Consider the following 27,493-nt stretch of genomic DNA (forward strand, 5'->3'; position numbering starts at 1 on the left):
CAGTACTCATGGGGACATTATAGTATTATATAACATGTGTATCTATACTGTATATGTAATACCTATATAAACTGGATGTTGCAGTTCTTAGTGAAACTAGATAAGATATCAATTAAGAGTTTAAGTAAGTGAAGACTAAAGTGGACTGAACTGGATGATTAGGCAACATTTGCAGTCTTTCATGTCTTAGAATCTTAGTTCTAGTTGTGATAATTTATGCTCTTGTGCTCATAAGTGCCAGTGTGCTTATGCAGTGATTAGAGCCCCAGTCATAGTTCTTCTTTTTCCCTGTACTTGTTTGCTCTTTTTTATCCCTTAAGTGTCTGGTTTTCTCAGGACTTCTTTTCCAACAACACCTAGGCAATAAATGTCCAGAGTATCTGAAACACCACCTTTCCCTACTCCTTTTAAATCAAGATGCCTCTAATGAGATGTCACTAAGGTCATCATTCTGTCCCAATGGGTTTCCTCCTAATCCATATATACAATTTATTGGCAAATTGTTTGTGCATGTGCATGCATGCCCACATAGGTAGGTACCTCACACCTGCTTCTCCCTGACCCATCAGCTGCCTTAAGGGAACCACAGAAATTACTAATAATTTTTTTGTTTTTTTTTGTTTTTTTTTGTTTGTTTGTTTTGTTTTTTATTTATTTTTGGGACAGAGAGAGACAGAGCGTGAACGGGGGAGGGGCAGAGAGAGAGGGAGACACAGAATCGGAAACAGGCTCCAGGCTCTGAGCCATCAGCCCAGAGCCTGACGCGGGGCTCGAACTCACGGACCGCGAGATCGTGACCTGGCTGAAGTCGGACGCTTAACCGACTGCGCCACCCAGGCGCCCCAATTTTTTTGTTTTTAATTGAGATATAATTAACATTAATTTCAGGTATACAATGTAATGTTTTAATGTTGCATATATTGTGAAATGATCACACATTAAGTCTAGTTACCGTTCACTTACTACATAGTTACAAGATTTTCTTTCTTTGTGATAAGGGCTTTTAAGATCTGTTCTTAGCAACTTTCAGATATACGGTAGAGTATTATTAACTGTAGTCATCATGCTGTACATTACATCCCTATTACTTACTCATTTTATAACTGGAGATTTGTACCTTTTGACCCACTTTATCCATTTCTCCCATCCCCCATCTCCTACCTCTGGCAGCCACCAGTTTGTTCTCTTGTATCTATGTGTTTGAGGGTACTGTTATTATTAGATTACACATATAAGTGAGATCATACAATATTCTTCTGATTCATTTCACTTAGCACAATGCCGTCCGGTTCCATCCTTGCATTTGTGCAAGTGGCAAGATTTCCTTTTTTTATGGCTGAAAAATACATTGTATACAGATACCACATTTACTTTATCCATTTATCCTTTGGTGAACACTTAAGTTGCTTCCATGTCTTGGCTATTGTCCATAATGCTGCAGTGAACATGGGAGTGCAGATATCTTTTCAGGTTAGTGTTTTTCATTTTCTTCAGATAAATACTCAGAAGTAGAGTTACTGGATCATATAGTAGTTCTATTTTTAATTTCTGAGGAACCTCCCTACTGTTTTCTGGAGTGGCTGTACCAATTTACATTTCCACCAACTGTGCACAGGGGTTCCCTTTTCTCTACATCCTCACTAGCACATGTTATTTCTTATATTTTTGGTAATAGCCATACTGATAGATATGAGGTGATCTCTCATTGTGATTTTGATTTGCATTTCCATGATGATTAGTGATTTTGAGCATCTTTTCATGTACTTGTTGTCCACCTGTATTTCTTCTTTGGAAAAAGGCCTATTCAGATCCTCTGCCAGTGTTTTAATTGGGTTGTTTAATTTTTTGCTATTGAGTGGTAGAAGTTCTTTATGTATTTTGGATATTAACCCCTAATCAGATACATTATTTCCAAATTTTTTATCCCACTTGGCAGGTTGCCTTTTCATTTTGTTAATGGGGTTTTTTGCTGTGCAGAAGCTTTTTAGTTTGTTGTGGACTCCATGTGTTTATTTTTGCTTTTGTTGTCTTTGTTTTTGTTGTCAAAGCTGAAAAACCATCACCAAGATCAGTGTCAGGGAGCTTACCACCTGTGTTTTTTTCTGAGTTTTATGATCTCAGGTCTTACATTCAAGTCTTTAATCCATTTGAGTTACTTTTTGTAGATGGTGTAAGAGTGCGGTCCACTTTCATTCCTTTTCCTGTGGGTGTCCAGTTTTCCCAACACCATTTATTGAAGAGACTGTTCTTTCCCCATGGTATATTCTTGGTTCCTTTGTCATAAATTAATTGAACAAAAACGTGACTAATCTTGGATAGCAGTGAGATGCATAGAATTGATGTTAAGGTAGCAAATAGCTCAAGGAGCTTCTTTATTTTACTTTTATAAGTGTTCCAGGCCTCAACAGTCATTTTCAAAAAAGTAGATTTATCTCAAATATTGAAATCAGAAGTGTGTTTGCGGTAATAAATTAATAAATAAGAAATTAAAGCTAATTTAAATCATTTCTTACTCCACAGGTACCGAAAACAAATGGAAGAAATGCAGAAGGCTTTCAATAAAACAATAGTAAAACTTCAGAATACTTCGAGAATAGCAGAGGAGCAGGTTGGTCATCTTCAAGCCTTATTTACTTTTTATATAAATTTCTTCCGAATTCTGTAGGCCCTTGCTGGTAAGAAGAATATGTAGTATTTGTTCATTTCTTCACCTTGATAGGTGTTCATTTCTTCCCCTTAAGCCTGTTAGAGGATGTCATGTTTGGGAAATTACCTAGCTATTAGCATCTGCATCTCTCTCCTATAGAGAGAATTTTCTTGAGCATTGTTCCTATTACATTTCAAAATTTGTGTGTGTGTATGTGGTAGAAGTGCAGTGGACTTTGTTAAACTCAAATCTTCTGTGGTTTTCTACACAATCTGACTGATTGCAGATGAGAACAGCTGTGTTGCTTCTTTTTTAATCCTCATATCTTTTCATTTCTTTTTTTCTCTATCTCTTGCCTGGAGCTATGCATTGATGCCATAGAATAGTGGCCATTGCCTTGTCATGTTGATTTTAAGGAAACAGTTTCAGTATTGCAGTATTCAGATGTTTATTAAATGTTTTTACAGTGTGTTACTACAATGAAGAAACACTATATTTTTCTAAAGTTTATCCCGGACTCGGGGATGATGAGATGAGGTGAGGAGGCCTGAGGTTTCAGAATTTAGTAGCACCTTACTCTCAGTTCCTGACACATTACAATTGTGGTTCCATACAAATTTCCTCCTTTAGCGGTTTTTTTTCATTGAAGTTTGAGTTACTTACATATTTTGAATACAAGTCCTTTATTAGAGATATGCTTTGCAAATATTTTCTCTCAGTTCATTATTTGTTTTGTCATTTCTCTTAAAAGTATCTTTTGAAGAGCAGAAGTTTTTAATTTGTTGAAGCCTATTTACCCATTTTGTCTTTGCTCTATAAAATCTTACCTTAACCCAGAGTCATAAAGATTTTTTTCCTCTCTTTTCTTCTAAAAGTTTTATAGCTTTTGTTTTACATTAGGTTTATGATTGATTTTAATTTTTACGTGTTGCAAAGTAAGGATCAAAGTTATTTTTTGGTGGGGATGGGGATGGAAAAACATGAATATTCCTTTATTCCTTTATTTTGTTCTGTTCATCTGTCTTTATGCTGATACCAGACTGTTAACTATTACTGTATCTTTATAGGAACTTTTGAAGTCACATAGCGTGAATCTTCCAACTTTGTTCATCTCTTCCAAAATTGTTTTGGCTAATACAGATTTTAGAATCAGCTTGTCAATTTCTACAAAAACAACATGTTTACATTTTAACTGGGATTTTGTTGGAATTTATAGATCAGTTTGGAGAATCGACATCTTAACATACTGTCTTCTGACCCGTGAACACAATATTTATTTAGTTCTTCATTGATTTTAATGGTTGAAATGATTTCCCATCTGTATTTTCTCTTTACGATATATATAATATCTGTGCCTTATGTCTCAAAGACTTATTTAAATACTTTTAAATAATTTGTATATTATTAACAGTATTAAAGATCAGTCTTGATGAGAAGTGTTAACTTACTAAATTTCAAAGTTTTTTTTTCTTTAAATGTTTGTAACTGTCAGGAATTTATCAGTATTTGTCAAATGTGAGTCAGAAGATACAGTTTAATGAATTACCTTTAGCATCTTAAAAAGATGGAAGTAGGATAGAAAGTACCAGTGTATCACAGTAAGGGAAGTGAAACTTTTTGTTACAGTTTTATACATCCATCTCCCCCAAGCAACCCCCACCGCCCCCCAACACAGTTGAGATTTAAAATGTATTTAAATCTAATTTTTTATTGTTTTATTTTTTGAGAGAGAGACAGAGACAGAGCACAAGCAGGGGAGGGGCAGAGACAGAGGGAGACACAGAATCTGAAGCAGGTTCCGGGCTCTGAGGTGTCAGCACAGAGCCCAACAGAGGGCGCGAACCCACGAGCTGTGAGATCATGACCTGAGCCGAAGTCAGATGCTTAACTGACTGAGCCACCCAGGTGCCTCGAAAAATTTATTTAAATCTAAATTCGAAAAACGTACTCTGGAATGATAAATGGTTATATGGCTATTTCATACAGCATCCTACAGAGTGGTAGATTTCTTTTACTTTCTGTCCTGTTTTCCTCTTCCCCAAATTCATTAGTAAGTTGAAATTTTCAGTACAGTGTCCCTGATATAGGTTCCTGACCATGAGTATGATGCATATTTCCCTAAAATATACATGCAAATGATATTTTAAATAAAGACATGTTTGTTGATTATCTAAGCTGGAAAGATAGGTGTTTTGATTGATTTATTTTCATTGGGGATTAGTTTAGCATTGACAAGCTCATCAGTTGTGGGTTTTTGATTATGTGACATCCTAAGTTCCATCCTAATGTGCAATAAAATAGAACTTTTAAAAGCTTGCTGTGAGCCTGCTTTATATACAAAAACATTTTTCAAAAAATTTTCAACATGTTTTTGTGCTTTGGTTGAAAAACACGTATTTGACGAAATGTTTTGCATATAGCTGAGTATATGCTTGTTTATACATATGGAGCCCAAATTAACTTGAAAAGTATTTTATTAACTTCTATTAGACAGTATTCTACATGGTAGCAGTAAATGGCAACATGATTTCTTGGAGGGAGAGGGGAAGGAGGGTTCAACAATCTCAGATTCTTTTTTTGTTTTGTTTTTTTTTAAATTTCTGGTTACACTTTACCATATTCATTCATTAAGAGCTTGCTATTAATATGTTTTTTTTTTTAATTCTTGAGGAACTTAGTAATTTTTCCAGGTGTTTTTACTTGAATTTACAACATATTTAAAGTACAGATGAAACTTGCACACACTCAAAAATAATACTTATTTCTTTCTTTATCATAGGATCAGCGGCAAACTGAAGCCATCCAGTTACTACAGGCACAATTGACCAACATGACACAGCTTGTTTCAAACCTATCGACAACAGTAGCAGAATTACAACGTGAGGTAATTGTTATTGCTGCTGTTGTAAGACAAACTGCATATGTAGAGGTTGTCATAAAGACAAGATTCTTAAGAATGTAGTGTCTAAGATCTTTAACCAAACAAAATTGTCATTTATAGAGAACTTGTTCACAACACCAGAATGTGGCATTTTATAAAAATTTTTTTTTAATATTTATTTTGAGAGAGAGAGTACAAGCGCAGGTGGGGCAGAGAGAGAAGGGGACCGAGAATCCGAAGCAGGCTCCAGGCTCTGAGCTGTCAGCACAGAGCCCGACATGGGGCTCAAACCCACGAACCTCAAGATCATGTCCTGAGCTGAAGTTGGATGCTTAACCGACTGAGCCACCCAGGGGCCCCCAGGATGTGGCATTTTAAAGTTTATATATTAATAATGATAATCTTTTTGGAAAACAAGGCATTCATACTTTAGGTCTTACCTAAAATATGGTTATAAGTCAATTCTGTTAGGCCTTTTTCAGACCACTGATACTTCATTTTCAGCTCAAAAAGTCTTCTTCAGTTGCTTAACAAAGCAAAAATTTTGTTGAATTATTAAGTATTTATTGAACATCCAGTGTATATGAAGTGTGAGCTATGTAGTCCTTGGGGCATACAGCAGTGAGTAGTCCCTGGCCACATAAGTGCCTCTCTCCTGGGGGAGAGAGAGAATATATATAGTAAATATATGTTAGGGACAGTAGGATAGAAATGAAATGTGTGCGTGTGGAGTGGCATGGCAAGGGTTGCTCCTTTAGCTAGAGTGATTTTGGAAGGCTTATTTATCTGAGGCGGTGGTGTTAGAACTTGAGTACTCAAGAAGACTTAGCAGCCACATGGGCCTAGGGTCCGAACAAACCTGTTACTAGCAGAACTAGGGCAAAGGACCCACGATTAGAAATAGTGTAACATGGGGCGCCTGGGTGGCTCAGTCGGTTAAGCGTCCGACTTCAGCCCGGGTCACGATCTCGCGGTCCGTGAGTTCGAGCCCCACGTCGGGCTCTGGGCTGATGGCTCAGAGCCTGGAGCCTGCTTCCGATTCTGTCTCCCTCTCTCTCTGCCCCTCCCCCGTTCACGCTCTGTCTCTCTCTGTCTCAAAAATAAATAAACATTAAAAAAAATTTTTTTTTAAAAAGAAATAGTGTAATGTCACTCCGTTGATCAAGTGTCTGACTCTTGATTTTGACTCAGGTCATGATCTCATGGTTCGTGGGTTCAAGCCCTGCTTTGGGCTCTGTATTGACAGTGCAAAGCCTGTGTGAGATCCTCTCTGCCTCTCTCTCTGTTCCTCCCCTAATCGGTCTCTCTCTCTCAAAAAAATAAACTAAAATTAAAAAAAGAAAGAAAGAAATAGTGTAATGTGTCTGAGGGTAGAAAGAAAGCTGGCATGGTTGGAGCGGAGTGAATGAGGGGAAGGAGGGTCAGGGATCCAGTCATGTAGGCCTTAGTAGGCAATGTAGAGTTTAAATTTTATTCTGATCATTGCAAGTCATTGGAAAGAATTAAGAAGTGACGTGGGTCGTCTCACTGACAACACTTTGACAAGCTCCCCATTTGTTGTCCTGTGGAGAATTGCCTCTTGGGGAACAGCAAGAGCAGAAGTGAGGAGGAAACCAGTTAGGATGCAGTTTCAGTAACCCGAGTGAGGTGATGTTGGTTTGGACTGAGATGTTAGAAGTGGATAACAGTGTGAAGTTGTGTTCAGGAAATATTTAAGAGAATGACAAGCCTTACTGAAAGATTGGATGTCTGGGACAAGCAACTAAGGATGATCCCCACGTTTTTGGCTTAAATAACTGGGTGATTGCTGGTTCAGTATTGTAAGACGACAAAGACTGGGCAGGAGCAAGATTTTTTTTTCCCTCCCTGAGGAAATAGTACAGATGGAAAGACACAGCAGATGTGGCAAAATGTTAACTTTGGTGAACATAGTGTGAAAGGCATGAATATGCTCATTGTGCTATTTTTTAAAGTTTTCCTTAGGTTTGAAAACGTTCAAAGAATTGGGGGGGAGAAAGAAGAAAAAGACATTGCCTCACAGTAGTACGTTTTCTAAGAACATGCCTTACATTTTATCATTTGGAAATACATTTTAAAAATGTTAAAAATGATTTGTCTTTTGATTTTTATATCCCACTATATTTTTTCCTAGTATAATTTTTATACTATAATAATAATATAACAAAATTTAATGCTAATATAATATTTAATAATATATAAACTATGTAATAATTATTAAATCCTTTTCCATCAGGTTTCAGATCGACAGAGCTATCTTGTCATATCTTTGGTTCTCTGTGTTGTCTTGGGACTGATGCTTTGTATGCAGCGCTGTCGAAACCCCTCTCAATTTGATGGAGATTATATTTCAAAACTTCCTAAAAGTAATCAATATCCAAGCCCTAAAAGGTAATATCAGCATCTTATTTCACATTTTTTACTGTGTTTTTTACATTTTTGAGAAATTTGACAGAATAAAGGAATACTGAGATAATTTTTCCCCCATATGATTGTCTTACAACTGCAGTGTTAAAACATCATTGGAACTAGAGAGATGGTCCTGTACCTGGAAGGTTCTGTAGCCCAGATTAAAGAGAAAACACTAATAGGAAGTGCATACCCTTGAAATGTTTTGGTTGTAAAGGATGCTCGAATGTGGAATTCAAAGGGAGAGGATAATAGATATTTTAATATAGCACCTTTTAGAGAATGACCTTTAAAGTTTTTTTTTTTTTTTTTTTTTTTTTACACATAATAAACAATAAGTGGAGTGTTACACTAGAGATCAGTATTCTGGGGCGTGTTTAATTCTCGATAGCTTCCATCAAGCTCCAACTGCAGAGTAAATTATATGTAGTTTACCCTGTTCTCAGTGTTGGTTTTTCTTCATGTTTTAGGTGTTTCTCTTCCTATGATGATATGAATTTGAAAAGGAGAACCTCATTCCCACTCATCAGATCCAAGTCCCTACAGTTAACTGGCAAAGAAGGTAGATTTTTGTGTAATATGTATACATACACATGAATGTGGCTTACTTCTGGCATAAGTATAATGTCAGTGTTTTGTTCGAAACCATCTGCAACAGAATAGTGGGTACAAGTAACCTTTGTGTTTGTGCTGTGTCAAAGCTGCCTTATCATTTTCACACTTTATATATATATATATATATATATATATATATATATATATATATCTTTGTTCCTAAAAGCCTAGAGGGTGGGGAAGGGGGGCTTAGTTTAATTAGCCATTGGTAGCTTTATTTGCACCTGCTCCTGTTTAGAAGTATTTCTTTTTAGAAAGGGATGTTTGAGAAAGTTCAACAGATTTGGAAAACCTGAATGTGCTCCCATAGCATCCTGTGCTTATCTGCCTCCTCTTCTTGTACAGGTAGGACCCCTTTTGTCTCTAGTTTAGGACCATGAGGCACTTTCTGAAAAAAAATCTAGTCTACCTCTTATTTATAGGCCAGGGTCTATAATAGCGTTCCATTGTCTGACACTCAATACTTAAATTCAAATGAATGAATATGTACTGAGTGGCTGTTTTTCTGTATCCGTTCTTTTGTAATTTGTACTTATTATTATTTTTTGTAATTAGTACTTATTAAGAGACTTATATTTATAGCAGTATTAAAATAACCAAATTAATTGTATATTTCAGTTAGGAATGCTTTCTCAATTATTGGCTCCCCTTTCTTTAGGACTTAGTATGCAGCAACATGTTTCAGCTGACTAACTCATTTGAGTGATCATTGCTGAGCATCACTGGTTTTACTGTTATCACAAAGCTTTACTGATTTAACCCATTACATATGTGCTTACTTACGATTAGTAAACCTCTTCTTTCTTCCTGCCTTTTTCTCTTTTTCTTCTGTTGGCTGATTTTTTACTATAACTGAAAAAAATTTTTTAATTTATTTTTAAGTTTATTTACTTATTCTGAGAGACCGAGAGAGAGAGAGAGAGTGTGAGTGTGTGTAAGCAGGGGAGGGACACAGGGAGAGGGAGAGAATCCTAAGCAGGCTCTGCGCTGACCGTGTGCAGCCCAATGTTGGCCTTGAACTCACAAACCCATGAGATCATGACCTGAGCCGAGATCAAGAGTCGGAAGCTTAACTGACTGAACCACCCAGGCACCCCTATAACTGAAATTTTTGATTGAAGTGTTACATGTAAGAAAATGTAATTACATGTAAAGCTTGGTGAATTTTCTTTTTTTTTTTAATTATTTTACTTTATTTTTTTAAAATTTACATCCAAGTTAGTTAGCATATAGCGCAATAATGATTTCAGGAGTATAATCCAGTGATTCATCTCCTATATATAATACCCAGTGCTCATCCCAAATGCCTTCCTTAATGCCTCTTGCCCATTTAGCTCATCCCCCACCAAAAACCCCTTCAGCAACCCTCAGTTTATTCTCTGTATTTAAGAGTCTCTTATGTTTTTCCCCCTCCCAGTTTTTATATTATTTTTGCTTCCTTTCCCTTACGTTCAACTGTTTTGTATCTTAAATTCCATTTGAGTGAAGTCATGTGATACTTGTCTTTCTCTGATTAATTTTGTTTAGCATAATACAGTCTAGTTCCATCCACGTAGTTCCAAATGGAAAGATTTCATTCTTTTTGATTGCCGAGTAATACTCCATTGTGTATATATACCGCATCTTCTTTATCCATTCATCAGTCAATGGACATTTGGGCTCTTTCCATATGGCTATTGTCCATAGCACTGCTATAAACATTAGGGTGCATGTGCCCCTTTGAAACAGCACACCTGTATCCTTTGGATAAATACCTAGTAGTGTAATTGCTGGATTGTAGGGTAGTTCTATTTTTAATTTTTTGAGAAACCTCCACACTTTTCCAGAGTAGCTGCACCAGCTTGCATTCCCACCAGCGGTGCAAAAGCGTTCCTCTTTCTCCGCATCCTCACCAACATATGTTGTTGCCTAAATTGTTCATTTTAGCCATTCTGACAGGGGGGAGGTGGTATTTCATTGTGGTTTTGATTTGTATTTCCCTGATGATGAGTGCTGTTGAACATGTTTTCATGTGTCTGTTAGCCAAAGCTTGATGAATTTTCATAAACCAAATGAACACACCTGTATGACAATACCCAGATTAAGATGGAGAACTTAGGGTGCCGGATGAATTTTATTACTTTATGTACCTCATGGAAATATATTAATCATAAAGTATTTGTTTTTCTGTGACTGGTTTTTTTCACTGAACATCATGTCCTCTGGGTTCATCCACGTACATGCGACCAAATTTCCTTTCTTTCTAAGACTCAGTAATATTCTGTTTTCAGATACACCACAATTTGTTTATTTCATCTGTTGATAGGCATTTAGATTGTTTCCAGCTCTTGGCTATTGTGAATATTGCTGATATGAACATGAGTCTGCAAATATCTCTTTAAGACCTTGCTTTCAGTTCTTCTGTATGTATACTCAGACATTGGATTGCTATATCATCTGGTAGTTTTATTTTTTTTATTTTTTATTAAAAATATTTATTTTAATGCTTATTTTTAAGAGAGGAAAACAGAGAGCACAAGTAGGGGAGGGGCAGAGAGAGATGGAGACACAGAATCGGAAGCATACTCCAGGCTCGGAGCTGTCAGCACAGAGCCTGACGCGGGGCTCGAACTCACAACCGTGAGATCGTGACTTGAGCTGAAGTCAGACACTTAATCGACTGAGCCATCCAGGTGCCCTGGTAGTTTTATTTTTTGAGGAAACTTTCCACTGTTTTCTATAGTGGCTGCCTATTATACAATCTCTCTAGCAGTATACGAGGGTTACAATTTTCTCCACATCCTCACCAACACTTGTTTTTGTTTGTTTGTTTGTTTTTGTTTTTTGGATAGTAGTCATCCTAATGGGTGTGGTGAATTCTCATTGTGGTTTTGATTTGCATTTCTCAGATAGAAATGTTGAGCGTCTTTTCATGTGCTTGGTGGACATTTGTAAATCATCTTTGGAGAAATATCCTTTGCCCAGTTAAAAAACTTTTTTATTTGATATTTTTCTTTTTTAACTTTATTTAAATCCAAGTTAGTTAACATATAGTGTAATCATGGTTTCAGAAATAGAATTTAGTGATTCATCACTTATGTGTAACACCCAGTGCTTATCCCAGCAAGTGCCCTCCTTAATGCCCATCCCCCATTTAGCCCATCCCACCTCCCCTCCAGCAAGCCTCAGTTTGTTCTCTGTATTTAAGAGTCTAGGGGCACCTGTGTGGCTCAGTCGGTTAAGCGGCCGATTTCGTCTCAGGTCATGATCTCACAGTTCATGGGTTCAATCCCTGTGTTGGGCTCTGGGCTGACAGCTCAGAGTCTGGAGCCTGCTTCAGATTCTGTGTCTCCCTCTCTCTGCCCCACCCCAGCTTGCTCTCTCTCTCTCTCTCTCTCTCTCAAAAATAAACTTTAAGAAAAAAAGAGTCTCTTATGGTTTGCCTCCCTCTCTGTTTTTATTTTCCTTCTATTTGGATTTTTTGTTAATTTCTTTATATATTCTGGATATTAATCCCTTATGAGATACATGATTTGCAAATGTATTTTCCCATTCCTTGGATCATTTTTTCACTCTCGATTTTGTTCTTTGATGGACAAATGTTTTTAAGTTTGACGAGGTCTCATTTGTCTATTTCTGCTTTTGTTGCCTATACTTTAGATGTCATATCCAAGAAATCATTTCCAAGTCTCGTGTCATGAAGTTTCCCCTATGTTTTCTTATAGGAAGTTTATAATTTTACACCTTAGATCTTTAATCCATTTTGAGTTAACTTTTATATATTGTGTAAGGTAAGGTCCAACTTCATTCTTTTGCATGTCAGTATCCACTTTTCCCAGTACCATTTGTTGAAGAAACTGTTTTTTCCCCCATTGACCGGTCTTGTTACTTTTGTTGAAGATTATTTGACCATATGTGTAAGAGTTTATTTCTGCGTTCTTTATTCCATTGGTCTACTTATCTCTCTTAGTGTCACACCGTTTTGACTGTAGCTTTGTAACACATTTTGAAATCAGGGGTGTGAGCCCTCAAACTCCATTCATCTTTTTCAAAATGGCTTTTTCTATCTGAGGTTCCTTGAGATTCAATATAAATTTTAGGATGTATTTTTCTATTTCAACAAAAAAAAATATTGTTGGGACTTTGGTGGGGATTAGGCTGAATCTGTAGATTATTTTGGTAGTATGGGCATTGTTTAGTATGGACAGTATTAAGTGTTCCAGTCATGAACGTGAGATGTCTTCTCATTTGTTTGTATCTTCCTTAATTTCTTCCATCAATATTTTGTACTTTTCTTACACATTCTTAGGCTTATTCCTAAGTAGTTTATTCTTTTTGATACTTTTATCAATGGAATTGTTTTCTTAATTTCCTTTTTGGATTGTTCATCATTAAAGTATAGAAATACAGCTGATTTTTGTGTTGATTTTGTATCCTGCAACTTTCCTAAATCCATTTATTAATTCTAATGTTTTTTTTTTATTCTTTATTTTGAGGGAGGGAGGGAGAGAGAGAAAAAACACAAGTGGGGGAGGGGCAGAGAGAAGGAGATTCATATACATGATTGCATCCCATTTCAATATTGTATAGTATTTCAGTAACTGACCAGTTCACAGTGTATTTATCCATTCTACTGCTACTTACAGTTGGGGCTATTATAAGTAATGCTGCTGTAAACATTCCTTTGTATACTGGAACATAGTTGTATGAGTTTCTCTAGGAATATTACTTATATTTAACACTGCTGGGTTGTAGGTCATGTTTATCTTCAAATGAACAGATAATGGTAGACTTTTCCAAAGTGGTCATAACAGAGTATGCTTCTACTAGTGCCTTGAGAATTTCCATTATTCTACATTCTTGCCAACAAACACCGGATTCTCAGGTTGTAAAGTGTTCGTTAATCTTATCACAGTTATAATTTGCATTTGCCTGATTACTAATGAAGTTGAACAACTTTACTTATGCCTTTTAGTCATTTGACTTTCCTGGACAACTGTAAGTTTTTTGCCTGTTCTTCTGTTAGATTGTTTATCTCTTTTGTACTGGTTTATAATTTTTAAGATTGTAATCATACTCATTGGTTGGTTAAATATGTTGCAGATATTTTATTTCACTTTGAGATTTGTCTTATAATTGGAGTCTTTTAAATAAGAGAAGCTCCTCTTGATTTCAATGTAATCAAATATATGGGTTTTTTCCCCCCATTCCTCAAAAAATGGTGGTTAGTGCTTTTTATCTCCTGTTAAACAGAATTTTTTTCTCCAGGTTTATGGATGATACTGTTATAATTTTCTTTTAAATATTTACTTCAGTTTTTATTTTTAGTTCTTTAATCTACTTAGAATTGATTTTTTTGTATGTGACCTTCGGTAGGAATTCCAACGTAAAATTTTATATAAATATATTCATTTATTTTGGGTTTCTTGGCCATTATTGACTGTTTATGTTTTCATATAAATTCAGAATTATCTACTAAATGTTTCATCACAAACAAAATTTAATTGAGATTACAGTAACTGAATATCAGTTTGGGAAGGATATAAGCATTATCTCTGTTTACTCTAAAAAGGTCAAACTTTTGGGAGCTTTATTCCTAGAGTATTTTTTGATGCTGGTAAATGGTATCGTGTGTGTGTGTGTGTGTGTGTGTGTGTGTGTGTATTGCTGGTATGTAGAAATACAATAGATTTTGGTATTATTGAGATTAGCTGTGTGCTTATTCATTTTCCCTGGATCTGTCCATTTCTGATAGATAGGTATTAAAGCCTCTACCTATATCCTCTTGCAGTATTAACCTCTTTATCATTATGAAATGCTGCTCTTTATCCCTGATAATTACCTTTTTCTGAAATCTGCTCGGTATGAAATTAATATTCCTAACTCTGCTTTTTTTTTATTTGTGTTAGCATGGTATATCTTTCTTTATCCCTATACTTTTAATCTATACCTTTATATTTAAAATGGGTTTCTTGTGAAAATAATCCCATTTACAATTGCACCAAAAATAATAAAATACATAAGAATAAACTGAACCAAGGAGCTAAAAGACCTGTACTCTGAAAACTATAAAACACTGATGAAAGAAATTGAAGATGGCACAAACAAATGGAAAGATATTCCATGCTCATGGGTTGGAAGAACCAATATTGTAAAAATGTCCATACTACCCAAAGCAATCTATAGATTTAATGCAATCCCTATCAAAATACCAACAACAATTTTCACAGAACTGGAACAAATAATACTAACATTTGTATGGAACCACAAGGATCCGAAATAGCTAAAGCAATCTTGAAAAAGAGGAACAAAGCTGGAAGCATCACAATCCCAGATTTCAAGATATACCGCAAAGCCATAGTAATCAAAACAGTATAGTTATGGCACAAAAATAGACACATATGTCAATGGAACAGAGTAGAGAGCCCAGAAATAAATCCATGCCTATATGGTCAGTTAATATATGACAAAGGAGGCAAGAATATACCATGGGGAAAAGACAGTCTTTTCAACAAATGGTGCTAGGAAAACCAGACAACTACATGCAGAAGAATGGAGGTGGACTACTTTCTTACACCATCCACAAAAATAAACTGAAAATAGAGTAAAGTTCTAAAATGTGAGATCTGAAACCATAAAACTCTTAAAAGAAATATTTTAAAAAGAACATAGGCAGTAATTTCTTTGACATTGGCCATAGAAACATTTTTCTAGATAGATAGTCTAGATAGGCAAGGGAAACAAAAGCAAAGTTAAAGTATTGGGACTACATCAAAATAAAAAGCTATTGTAGGGGCGCCTGGGTGGCGCAGTCGGTTAAGCGTCCGACATCAGCCAGGTCACGATCTCGCGGTCTGTGAGTTCGAGCCCCGCGTCGGGCTCTGGGCTGATGGCTCGGAGCCTGGAGCCTGTTTCCAATTCTGTGTCTCCCTCTGTCTCTGCCCCTCCCCCGTTCATGCTCTGTCTCTCTCTGTCCCAAAAATAAATAAAAAACATTGAAAAAAAAATTAAAAAAAAAAAAAGCTATTGTACAGCAAAGAAAACCATGAACAAAGTGATAAGGCAACCTACTGAATGTGAGAAGATATTTCCAAGTGATCATTAATTTGCAAAATATATAAAGATTTTATACAACTCAACATCATGAAACCCAAATAATGCAATTAAAATTGGGCAGAGAACTTGAGTAGACATTTTCCCATAGAAGACCTACAGATAGCCAACAAACACATGAAAAGATGTTCAACATCACTAATCATCAGAGAAACGCAAATCAAAACCATAATGAGATAACTGCTTCATACCTGTCAGAATGGCTAAAATCAAAAGCACAAGAAACAACAAGTGTTGGCAAGGATATGGAGAAAAAGGAGCCCTCATGCACTGTTGGTGGGAATGCAAACTGGTGTAACCACTGTGGAAACAGTATGAAGGTTCCTCAAAAAATTAAAAACAGAATTACCATATGATCCAGTAATTCCACTACTGGATATTTACTCAAAGAAAATGAAAACACTAATTTGAAAAGATATATGCATCCTTATGTTTATTGCAGCATTATTTACAATTGCCAAGATATGGAAAAAAACCTGTGTCTATCCATAGATGAATGAATAAAGATTTGGAGTATATATATACATGGAATGTTACTCAGCTGTAAGAAAGCATGAGATCTTGCCATTTGCAACAACCTGAATGGACCTGAAGAGTATGATGCTAAGTGAAATAAATCAGACAGAGAAAGACAAATGCCTATGATTTTACTCATGTGGAATTTAAGAAACAGAGAAAGAAAAAAGAGACTCTTAAATATACAGAACAAACTGGTGGTTGTCAGATGGAAGATGGGTATGGGGGATGAGTATAATAGGTAAAGAGAATAAAGAGTATACCTGATGAACACAGAGTAATGTATTCAATTGTTGAATCATTATACTGTACACCTGAAACTTATATAACACTGTATATAAATGTTTTAAAAAATTAAACCAGGTTCTTGAAAACAACATATAGTTGCATCTTGTGTTTTGATCAGCTCTTACAATCTTTGTCTTTAAATTGGTGTATTTAGACTGTTGATGTTTAAAGTGATTGTTGATATAGTTGGATTAATATTTACCATGTTTATTATTTGTTGTCCTTATTCTTTGTTCCAATTTTGTCTTTCTGAATTTTTAAAAAATGTTTATTTTTGAGAGAGAGAGATAGCATGAGCAGGGGAGGAGCAAAGAGAGAGAGATACACAGAATCCGAAGCAGGCTCCAGGCTTTGAGCTGTCAGCACAGAGCCCAGTGTGGGGCTCGAACTCACAAACCGTGAGACCATGACCTGAGCCGAAGTCGGACGCTTAAACTGAGCCACCCAGGCACCCCCCCACCAATTTTGTCTTTCGTACTTTCTCTGCCTTTTGTGCTTTTAATTCAGCATTGTACATATTTTCTCGGTTCTATTACTTTTCCTAGTGGTTGCCCTAGAGTTTGCAATATACATTTACAACTAATTCAAGTCTACTTTCAAATAACACTATACCACTTCATGGGTAGTACAACTATTTTATAATAACAAAATGTTTTTTTTCTCTTTTTCTTTTTTTGTCAAAATATTTGTAATTTCTCCCATCCATCCCTTGCTGTCATTCACTTCACTTCCATGGAAGCATATATATATACATAAGCATATTCAAATACATTTTTGCTATTACTGTTTTGAACAAACTGTTATCTGTTAGATCAATTAAGATTAAGAAAAAGGTTGATTTTACCTTTAATTATTCCTTCTTTGAAGCTCTTCCTTTCTTTATGTAGATATCAGTTTCTGACCTATATTGTTCTCTAACTTTCTGAAGAACTAATTTTAACATTTTTTTGCAAGGCAGGTTTATTGCAACAAATCCCTCAATTTTTTGCTTGTCTGAGAAAGCATTCCTCCCTCACTTGTGAAGGATAATTTCATAGGATATAGAATTCTAGATTGGTTTGTTTTTTCTCTCAATACTTTAAGTATTTCGTTCACTCTCTTGCATGATTTCTGAGGAAAAGTCAGAGGTAACTTGTCTTTGCTCTTCTAGTGAGGTGTGTTTTTCTTCTGACTTTTCAGGAGTTTTTCTGTATCTTTGATTTTTTTGAAGTTTGTATGTGATATGTCTAGGTGTAGTGTTTTGGCATTTTTTCTGCCTTGTGTTGTCTGAGCTTCCTAGATCTGGGTTTTGGTGTCTGGCATTAATTTGGGGGAAATTCTCATTCTTTATTACTTCAGATCTTTCTTTTCCTTTCTCTTATTCTTGTCCTTCTGGTATGCTCATTACACACATGTTACACATTTTGTAGTTGTCCTGCACTTTTTGGATATTCAATTCTAGGTTTTTTTTTCTTTTTTTTCTTTGCTTTTTGTATTTGTGTGTGTGATTTCTTTTTCCAGGATTTTATTTAAATTCAAGTTAGTTAATATACAGTGCAGTGTTGGTTTCAGGAGTAGAATTCAGTGATTCATCACTTACATGTGACATCCAGTGCTCATCCCAGCAAGTGGCCTCCTTAATGCCCATCATCCATTTAGCCCATCCCCCCACCCAACACCCCTCCAGTAACCCTTAGTTTGTTCTGTGTATTTAAGAGTCTCTTATGGTTTGCCTCCCTCTCTGTTTTTATCTTATTTTTCCTTCTCTTCCCCTGTGTTCATCTGTTGTGTATCTTAAATTCCACATAGGAGCAAAGTCATATGGCATTTGCCTTTCTCTGACTAATTTTGCTTAGCATAATACACTCTAGTTCCATCCATATTGTTGCAAATGGCAAGATTTCATTCTTTCTTGATCGCCAAGTATTATTCCATTGTATGTATACACCACATGTTCTTTATCCATTCATCAGTTGATGGACATTGGGCTCTTAACACACTTTGGTTATTGTCAGTAGTGCTGCTATAAACGTTTGGGTGCATGTGTTCCTTTGAAATAGCACACTTGTATCCTTTGGATAAGTACCTAGTAGTGCAATTGCTGGGTCGTAGGGTGGTTTTATTTTTAATTTTTTGAGGACCCTCCATGCTGTTTTCCAGAGCCGCACCAGTTTGCATTCCCACCAGCAGTGCAAAAGAAATCCTCTTTCTCCGCATCCTCGCCAACATCTGTTGTTGCCTGAGTTATTAATTTTGTTTATTTATTTTTAAAATGCCGTGTAATTATTTGTTGAAAGGTGGGGTATAACATAGTGGTGAGGTGTGGTGGTAAAGGAAGCATTCTGTAGTCCTATGATTAGGCCTCAGGCTTTTGGTGAGCTCTTGTTCCTGACGGTCAACTTCACCAGTGCTTCTCAGCCTTCCCCTTTCCCTTAGGCAGGTTAGGCTCCAATAAAACACCAGTAGGTGCGACTCTACTGAAATAGATCTCCTAAAGTCAGACCTTGTTAAGAAAAACAGATGGGGTGCCTGGATGGCTCAGTCGGTTAAGTGTCCGACTTTGGCTCAGGTCATGATCTCGCAGTTCATGAGTTCCGGCCCTATGTTGGGCTGTGTGCTGACAGCTGGGAGCCTGGAGCCTACTTCAGGTTCTGTGTCTCCTTCTCTGCCCCACTCGTGTTCTGTTTGGCTCGCTTTCAAACATAAATAAACATTAAAAAATTTAAAACCTCACAAAACTGTGGGGGCTCCCCTCTTGGAGTCCCCCTTGGACTTTCTTTTTTTTTTTAATTTTTTTTTTAATCTTTATTTTTGAGAGAGAGAGTACAAGCAGGGGAGGAACAGAGAGAGAGGGAGACACAGAATACGAAGCAGGCGCCAGGCTCCAAGCTGACATCAGAGAGCCTGATGTGGGCTCGAACTCACAGACTGAGAGATCATGACCTGAGCCAAAGTCAGAAGCTTGGCCAATTGAGTCACCCAGGTGCCATCCCCCCTGGGACTTCTTAACTTACAGATATATCCACACTGAACATCCAGCAATTTATCAATTGTAGTTCAGGTTTTCCTACCCGGGCACTGTTCCCACAGAGGTTTCTGCCCAGGCAATTTGTGATTGTATCTGCCTATCTCCAGGTTTTGTGACAGCAGTTTTCCTTGTGACCTCACTTCTCTGAAGTATCTAAGAAGAGTTATTTTTCAGTTTGTTCAGTCTTATACTTGTTGTTATGACAGAGTGGCAACTTCTGTGAATACAGGCCCACCTTTTGAGACTAAAGAGAATTTTGTTTCTTCCTTTCCAATCCGTGTAGTTTTTATTTGCTTTGTTTCCCTAACTGCAGTGGCAGTTTTTTAAATGTTGAATAGAAGTGGTTGGTAGGCACCTTTGTCTTGTTCCCATTCTTAAAGGGAAAACTCTTAGTGTTAAGGATTATGTGTGTCATAGGTGTTTTGTAGATACCTATTATCTAAGGAAGTTCCTCTCTCCTTTTTTTTTTTTTTTAAAGTTTATTTTTGAGAGAGAGAGAGCGCGAGCACAAGTTGGGGAGGGGCAGAGAGAGAGGCAGAGAGAGAATCCCAAACAGGCTCTGCTGTCAGCGTAGAGTCTGACGTGGGGCTCAATCCCACGAAACTCTGAGACCATGACCTGAGCTGATATCAAGCGGCAGAGGCTTAATGAACTGAGGCACCCAGGCACCTCCCTCTCTCTTCTTAGTTTGCTGATAGTTCCTCTCCGACATGAATCTCTGTTTAATTTTACCAGATACTTTTTCAGCTTCTTTTAAGATGATCGTTTCTAATCTCTTATTAAAATTATACTAATTGATTTTCTGGAGTCATACTCTTATTACATTCTTAATAAATACAAGTTGGCATGATATGTTATTTACATGTGTGTTTTTTGTGTCTATATTGTTAATTTCATGTAATTCTGTTTGATACTACTTAGGAATTTTGCTGTCTATTGTTCATGAATAAGATTAGTGTATAATTTTTTATTTCTCAGATTGTTGGGTTTTGTTGTGTATAAAGCTTATATTATAAAACCAGATGGCCAGTGCTCTCTTATTTTCTCAGGAAGAGTTTAAAATTATAATTATTTCTTTTTTGAATTATTAGTCACATAGGTCCAGTCCAGAATCTTCTTTGTAAAAGGCTTTTAATTCAGGTTATAGGAACCTGATTTTTTTTGTCAATTTAAATTAAAAATTTCCATGAACTTTTCCATTTCGTCTAAATGTTAAAATTTATTAGCATAAAGTTATTCATGTATCTTTTATCTAGTGACTGTTTTTATTATTCCTCCCTTTCCTTGAAACTTTTTGTTAGAGAAGAAGGACATTCTTTTTTGCTATCAGTAGAATAGAAGTTGTGCATTATTTTTAACATTTTCTGGTACCTTAGAATTTACAAGTACTCATCGAAGTCTGCAGTTAACCCGTTCTTTCACCTTTTCTTGAATAATACAAAGATCTTTTATCCCCAGCTTGATATATATGTTACTGTTTTGTGTATTTAAATTCTGTTTGTTTTGCTTGGTATACAATTATTATTTTTTACACTAGCGTTCATTTACATTTATCCACAGATATACTGATTTCTTAGTTCTTCAGTTCTTTGAATCTCTCATTTAGTATCTTTTATCAATAGTGGGAAAATTGTTGTTATTGTTGTTTTTTGAGAGAGAGTATGCTCCTGTGCTTGTGTGCGAGTTGGCGGCGGGGGCGGGGGGCAGTGGGGAGAGAGAATCTTAAGCAGGCTCCATGCCCAGCACAGAGCCCAACAAAGGGCCCAATCTCACCACTGTGAGGTCATGACCTGAGCTGAAATTGAGTTAGACGCTTAACCAGCTGAGCCACCCAGACACCCCAATACTGGAAAATTCTTAACCACTTCCCCCCAAAATATTACCTCTACCTCATTCTCTTTTAGAGTCTCCATTTAATTAAATCCTTCTCAGTTTATCCCCCTTGTCTCCTAAACTCTGTTCTTTTTGCCATTCTGTGCTGTATTTGGATGATTTCTTCTGATCTCTTTTCCAGGCCACACATTCTTCAGCTCCTGTAGTCTGCTGTTAAATTCTTCCATTAAGGTTTTAATTTCAGTTATTACATTTTCCATTTCTAGGAATTCTTTTAGTATTTTTTTAAACATCTAGGTCCCTTTTGTGTTTCCTGCAGATATTTTCAAGCTTGTTTTTTATTTAAACATAGTAAGTATAACTGCCTTTGTGGTCTGTGTTTGATAATTCTAATATCTTAAATCTTTGTGAGTCTGTTCATTAATTGTCTCTGCAGCCTCTTGCTCAGGTGCTTAGTGTCTTTCTGTGCTTTGTGTTGGTCCTTCTCTTTGAAAAATTATTTGTAGGGATAATTTGAGAGCTAAAAGGTAGGTCTTTATTCCAGAGAGAATTTGTGTTTGCTTTACATTCACAATACTTTATATTTATGCCATGAGGTTACTTGGACCACCAGGTGGTCCCTGCATCGCATGGGTTAATTCTTTCTCTGAGGTTATATAGGTCTTTAGAGTCCCAGCTTACTGTGAGGAGAGTCAGGGTATCTTACTAGACTGTTACTTTGGGTGGGTCCTAAGGTTTGATTTCTGATTCATTACCTTGATACCATTAGACCTGAAGTTCACATACTCTTGCATTGACAAATGCCGTCAGGACAGAAGTGACTTTTGTGTTCCACTTGACTATCGGGATTCCTATTTTTCATTCACATTTGGAATGGAGATTACCTACTTGATCTTGGCCGCTCTTCAGAGCTTTTAGTGTTTTTTGTTTTTTAAAATCCATATTTTAGCTGCATTGAGCAGAGAAGGTGATCTGAGTAACAGTTAACAACCATTTCTAGAAGTAGGTGTCATTTTTTAAAAAAAATTGACTTGAGTAAGATTAGTAATCTGATAGAAATGACTAAAGAGGAATGTCTTTATACTTTTGGTATATTTTTATGAATTTGATATAGTTTATATATTTTGATACTTTTATGTATTTGATGACTTTGTCAATAGATTTCTAAGACATAATGTAAAAAAACTGTAATTGGTTGAATCATGTCATTAGTTAATTTGCAGTATATGAAGTTTTATAGTGAATTTTGCAACTTATAAACTTCTGGCTCTGTCAGACCATACATTGTTTACTTTTAATGGGTTGAATGAGTCTGAAATCTCATTTATCTTGTCAGTCAAATGTCTTGTCAAGATGTGTATCTTGTCAGTGTCAGAATGGTATACAGCTGTCTTGAATGTGCTTAATGAAATCTTAGAAACCTAAAATGAATATTTCTAATTTACTCACCTTGCCAGAAGTATTTATTCATTATTGTTTATGATTATATTCATTATTATAATTATAATTATGTATTCATTATTGCTTATAATTTATATTGCATGCTTAAGCTATTTTTAGATTTTGGAGTTTATAGTTTCAGTCACAGTAAAATACAATTAGAAAAAGTGTCTTAAATCTGTTTTTTGTGTGTATGCTCTTTTAACTGGCTTTCATACCTGGTCACAACTGCTTGTTGTACATGATTAACCCACATTTGTGACACAGTGTAGTTTAGTCTTTTAGGGAAATACTCAAATGATCTGTAGGTTTGTTATTAGCTTACCTGGTGATGTTATACTTCTCATCAGGTAAGAGGTTAGGGCTGGGCCCAAGGAAGGATCCTTACTGTGTTGGCTGATAGCTAGCTGTCTGTCAGTTAGAAACTTAGGGAAATTATTTGAAGGTGACCAGTCAAGCCCAAAATAAGAATGGTACCATCTCCCACCTTGTTACTTTTCACTAATTTAAAATGCATAAATATATGCTTAATCTGGTATAATTATAAATTCATTGGATCTGTTAGGAAAATAATCAGTAAAGGATAATATGTAATATTTTATAGTGTTTATCATGCATAATCTACTTTACATTTTAAATCTTTTTTTAAATTTTTTTCTTATAGTAGACCCAAATGATTTGTACATCGTAGAACCCCTCAAGTTCTCTCCAGAAAAAAAGGTAATATTTTGATCCTTTTTAAGTATATTGTATTACTTGGTACTAGACGAGGAAATAGCTTGAAAGGTTTGATATAACTGGTCCTTAAATTCTACTGTTTATTTTCAGTTATAGTAATAACACAAATAAATGTTACAAAGGTCAGCAAACTATGACTCACAAGCTGTATCTGGCCTGTGGCCTGTTTTGTATGGGCCTGGAGCCATCTTTAAAGGGTTGTAAAATAAAAAAAGAATATGCAAGAGAGACAGTATGTGAAATACAAAGCCTAAAATACTTACTGCCTGGCCCTTTACAGAAAAGGTTTGCTTTTCTGTGAAGCAAGTTTATGTGAGAAAGCAAGTTATGTGAGAAACTGAAACTCGGAGATTTTGTCTTCTTGGAATGATCCATTAAATGAGTAGCAAAACTCAAAATAATACTATGATTTTTTCCGTTTTGCCTCTCAAAGTAAGTTGTACTCTTTTTGATTAGAGGTGATGGTCTCTAGGTGAAAGAACTTGGACTTGAGAGACAAATAAACCCAGGATTCAATCCCAACCTGGCCACTTGCTGTGTTGTAACTTGAGCAGAGAACCAAACCTGTGGACCTTGGTTTTCTCATTTAGTAACCAGGGATAAAGTACCCCCTTCTCAGGGTTGGTAAGGAAGATAACACCTGAAAGCAACTTGTGTGGTACCTGGTGCTTAGTAGGTACACAGCTGTTAGTTATCACCCCCTAAGTCTATTGTCAGAGGTGGCAGCTAAGAGGGTTTTTTTTTTTAATGTTGTGTTTAGTTTTTGAGAGAGCCTGCGCAAGTGTGTGCTAGTGGGGGAGGGGCAGAGAAAGAGGGGGACAGAAAATCTGAAGCATGACAGGGTGACAGCAGCGAGCCCAGTGCAGAGCTTGAGCTCACAAAGCATGAGCTCATGACCTGAACCGAAGTCGGACGCTCAACTGACTAAGCCACTCCGGCACCCCAAAAGAGTTTTGACTGAGTGTATTTACAAAATGAGAAGGTAATGGTGGTATCTATGCAGAACATAACAGGACGTCACGCTGTTTATAATGCTGTTTCACTTTTCACTGGGAGCTGGCACTTTCCTCCATTAGTTCAGCTCTCCAGGTGTTTTGAGAGGTTAACTATTGGAAGTCTAATAACTACCCTTTTTAAAAATTTGTGTTCTAGAAAAAACGCTGCAAGTACAAAACTGAAAAAATTGAAACCATAAAGCCGGCAGACCCACTGCACCCGGTAGCCAATGGAGACCTAAGAGGAAGGAAGCCCTTTATGAACCAGAGAGACTTTTCTAATATGGGCGAAGTTTATCACTCTTCTTATAAGGGCCCCCCGTCTGAAGGAAGCTCAGAAACGTCATCACAGTCTGAAGAGTCTTATTTTTGTGGCATTTCAGCTTGCACAAGTCTGTGCAATGGACAGTCCCAAAAGACAAAAACTGAGAAGAGGGCTTTAAAACGAAGGCGATCTAAAGTCCAAGACCAAGGAAAACTGATAAAAACTCTAATACAGACTAAGTCAGGATCATTGCCGAGCCTGCATGACATAATCAAAGGAAACAAAGAGATCACCGTGGGAACATTTGGTGTCACAGCAGTCTCGGGACATATCTAAAATGAAGAGAACTTTTCATACTGGAGACTTTTTTTTGTTGTTCTTTGAAGAACAGTCTGTGGTATTTGAAGGGTTTGGGGGAGGGAGAAAATATTAATGGGAAAAGTATTCAGAAATTATGGTTTCTGCCTTTTTAAAACAGTAGGTGGGATTGTGTCAATCTTGGTTAATGAGCTGCAGTTTTACAAGGCTGATCACTTCCTACAGGGACAATGGTAGACATTTTATAAAGATGTTTTTTCACAGATTAATTACTGGGACAAACATAATTTGGAAGCCCAGTTCCTTTGGGTGGGATAGGAATGAAAGCCTAAACCTCTTCCTTTAGCTTTGTTCCTATTTCTTGCACCTTCCCATATTTATGTGCCTTTCGTCTATTTATAACGCCACTGGAAGAGGAGGGAGAACTTTTTCTGTCATTTGATTTCTTTTATAACTTTGTTAGTTTTTTGAAGCTGCAAACACTACAAGGCTTTAAGGTGATCTGTGCCTGAAGTTCAGTAATGTGGGTCAGACAGTGTAAAGTCCTACAGACTTGCCGACTAGACTTCTGTTTAGCAAACTCACTGGAAACAAAAAAATTGCTGGAATTTTTAAGTCTTACTCTTTTCGGTAAATGGCGATACTGGTATTTTCATTTAACTTATTCACACTAGTTTTTCTCTAGTTACTAAATGAGAAAAAAGCCTACAAGATCTTTTCTTGCAAGTGACTGGTATTTGCAAATAAATTTTTTATAAATTCACCTTTTAGACACATTTAACCATTTGTAAAGGATTTCTTTAGCTACATTACATTTTAAACATTCACAATGAGCACTAATCCTCCAGACTTTCTGGTCAGTGTTTCCTGTTACTGCAGATGGAACATTTGAAGGTTTGTCAAATGAGCCCAGGTCTCATGTGATATAATCACTGCCTATGTCCATATACCCGGAACCAGTTAGTGAGTTTGTCAAACCTTGTCTAATTGGTCAAGTCTAAAGGGATTATTATTCCTTGATGTTTGCTTTGTATTGGCTACAGATGTGCAGAGGTATACATGTGTGATGTCAATGTGTCTGTCTTCATTTTGTCTTTTTTTTTTCTTTAAAAATAATTGGCAGCGACTGTATTTGAAGAAAATGATTTCTTAGTGTGTGTTTGTACAGTAATGAGTGAAAGTGGAAAGTTTCTTTTTGAAAGGGAGCGAATTGACCATTTTGTGTTATAAGATTTAAGTTATAACTTATTGAGCACTTTTAGTAATAACTGTTTTTAAATCTGTCTAATACCTTTCTGGGGGTATTGTTTGTAATGTGACCTATTTAAAGCCTTTTTTGTTTGTTTAAGTTGCTGCTTTTAGGTTAACAGTATGTTTTAGATGATTTAAATTTTTTTCCAGTCTGTACAATTAGCCATTCAGAGCAAGAGGGCCTGATTGTATAGAAACTCACTGAAAAGAGGTCCAGAGGGGAGCGGAGCGAGGGCGGGAAGTTCCACATCCGTGTCAGCACCCAGTGTTGTGGAAAGATGACTTTCAATATGTAACTACAGAGCTGTAGTGCCATTAGAAACTGTGAATTTCCAAATAAATCCGAACACTTGTCTTTATTAATTACTGGCTCTTCTGTTCTTTGAAGGAGAACTTACAAATGTATTCACCCTGAACACAGATTGAAGTTTTGCCGCTTTGAAAACTAAATACAGCAACATCCCATTACATAATTGATCACATTTAAGGCAACTCTAAACTGACTGAACTTACACATAAACATTTTGTTCCCTGTAAAATCAAAATTTCACCATTTGAAACACAAAAAGGACAGTTTTGATCTTTATTCAGGGGAATACATGTCTGTGTTTTCCTCTTATCAGGTGCCATCTTGAGGACGATTAATTTTTCATTGTTTCCACATTTTACAATTTGGGGTTTATTTTTCCTCTCTGAGGTTAGGCCCACATGAGGAGAAAAAAAAGTTCTTGCCATTTGTAGATTTGCACCTGGTAAGAAGCAGTGTATACATAATAAGCTCTCAGAGGTCCTTGAGAGTCAACCTCATTCTATTTTATTTCTTGTAACATTAGGCATTAAAACAGCATACAATGAAAGGAAACTGGGGGATTTTAAGAGCAAAGATGCCAAGTAAAGCGGTTCCTTTAACTGGATTTTTAAAAACACTGTGTTACACATACATACAATTTGAGGAATTAGTTTTTTGTAAGTCTTGTATGGGAAAACAGCGGTTCTCTACTCTCTGCCACTCCCCCCCCCCCCCCCCCCCCCCCGCCCCACCACTGCCTTTCCCCACCAAGGATTGTTTGCTTTGCAACAGCATCCTTTTCAGCTCTTGTCTTATTTTACCACTTAATGGTTTTCCAGTTTAAGAGGTATTCTCAGTTTGAATATATAAGCTTACATACATGAATATGAA

At 36.4% G+C, this 27,493-nt stretch overlaps 1 protein-coding gene across 5 annotated transcripts in view; it reads left to right on the forward strand.

The window, feature by feature from the left end:
* Positions 1 to 26,676, forward strand: part of SUCO (SUN domain containing ossification factor) — a 92,895-nt gene extending 66,219 nt beyond the window's left edge. For 4 of the 5 annotated variants that reach the window (XM_030302300.1, XM_030302298.1, XM_030302297.1 and 1 more), the window contains 6 exons: positions 2,521 to 2,608; positions 5,427 to 5,531; positions 7,783 to 7,937; positions 8,426 to 8,517; positions 23,411 to 23,466; positions 24,637 to 26,676. In XM_030302300.1, the coding sequence (XP_030158160.1) occupies positions 2,521 to 2,608; positions 5,427 to 5,531; positions 7,783 to 7,937; positions 8,426 to 8,517; positions 23,411 to 23,466; positions 24,637 to 25,080 (940 nt within the window). In that variant the 3' untranslated portion in view covers positions 25,081 to 26,676. Of the gene's footprint in view, positions 1 to 2,520; positions 2,609 to 5,426; positions 5,532 to 7,782; positions 7,938 to 8,425; positions 8,518 to 8,824; positions 9,401 to 23,410; positions 23,467 to 24,636 lie in introns of those variants that run through there. The other variant, XM_030302301.1, reaches the window with a different exon arrangement.
* Positions 26,677 to 27,493: the final 817 nt, after the last annotated feature.

Source organism: Lynx canadensis, chromosome F1 (assembly GCF_007474595.2).
Source record: "Lynx canadensis isolate LIC74 chromosome F1, mLynCan4.pri.v2, whole genome shotgun sequence".
NCBI lineage: Eukaryota > Metazoa > Chordata > Mammalia > Carnivora > Felidae > Lynx > Lynx canadensis.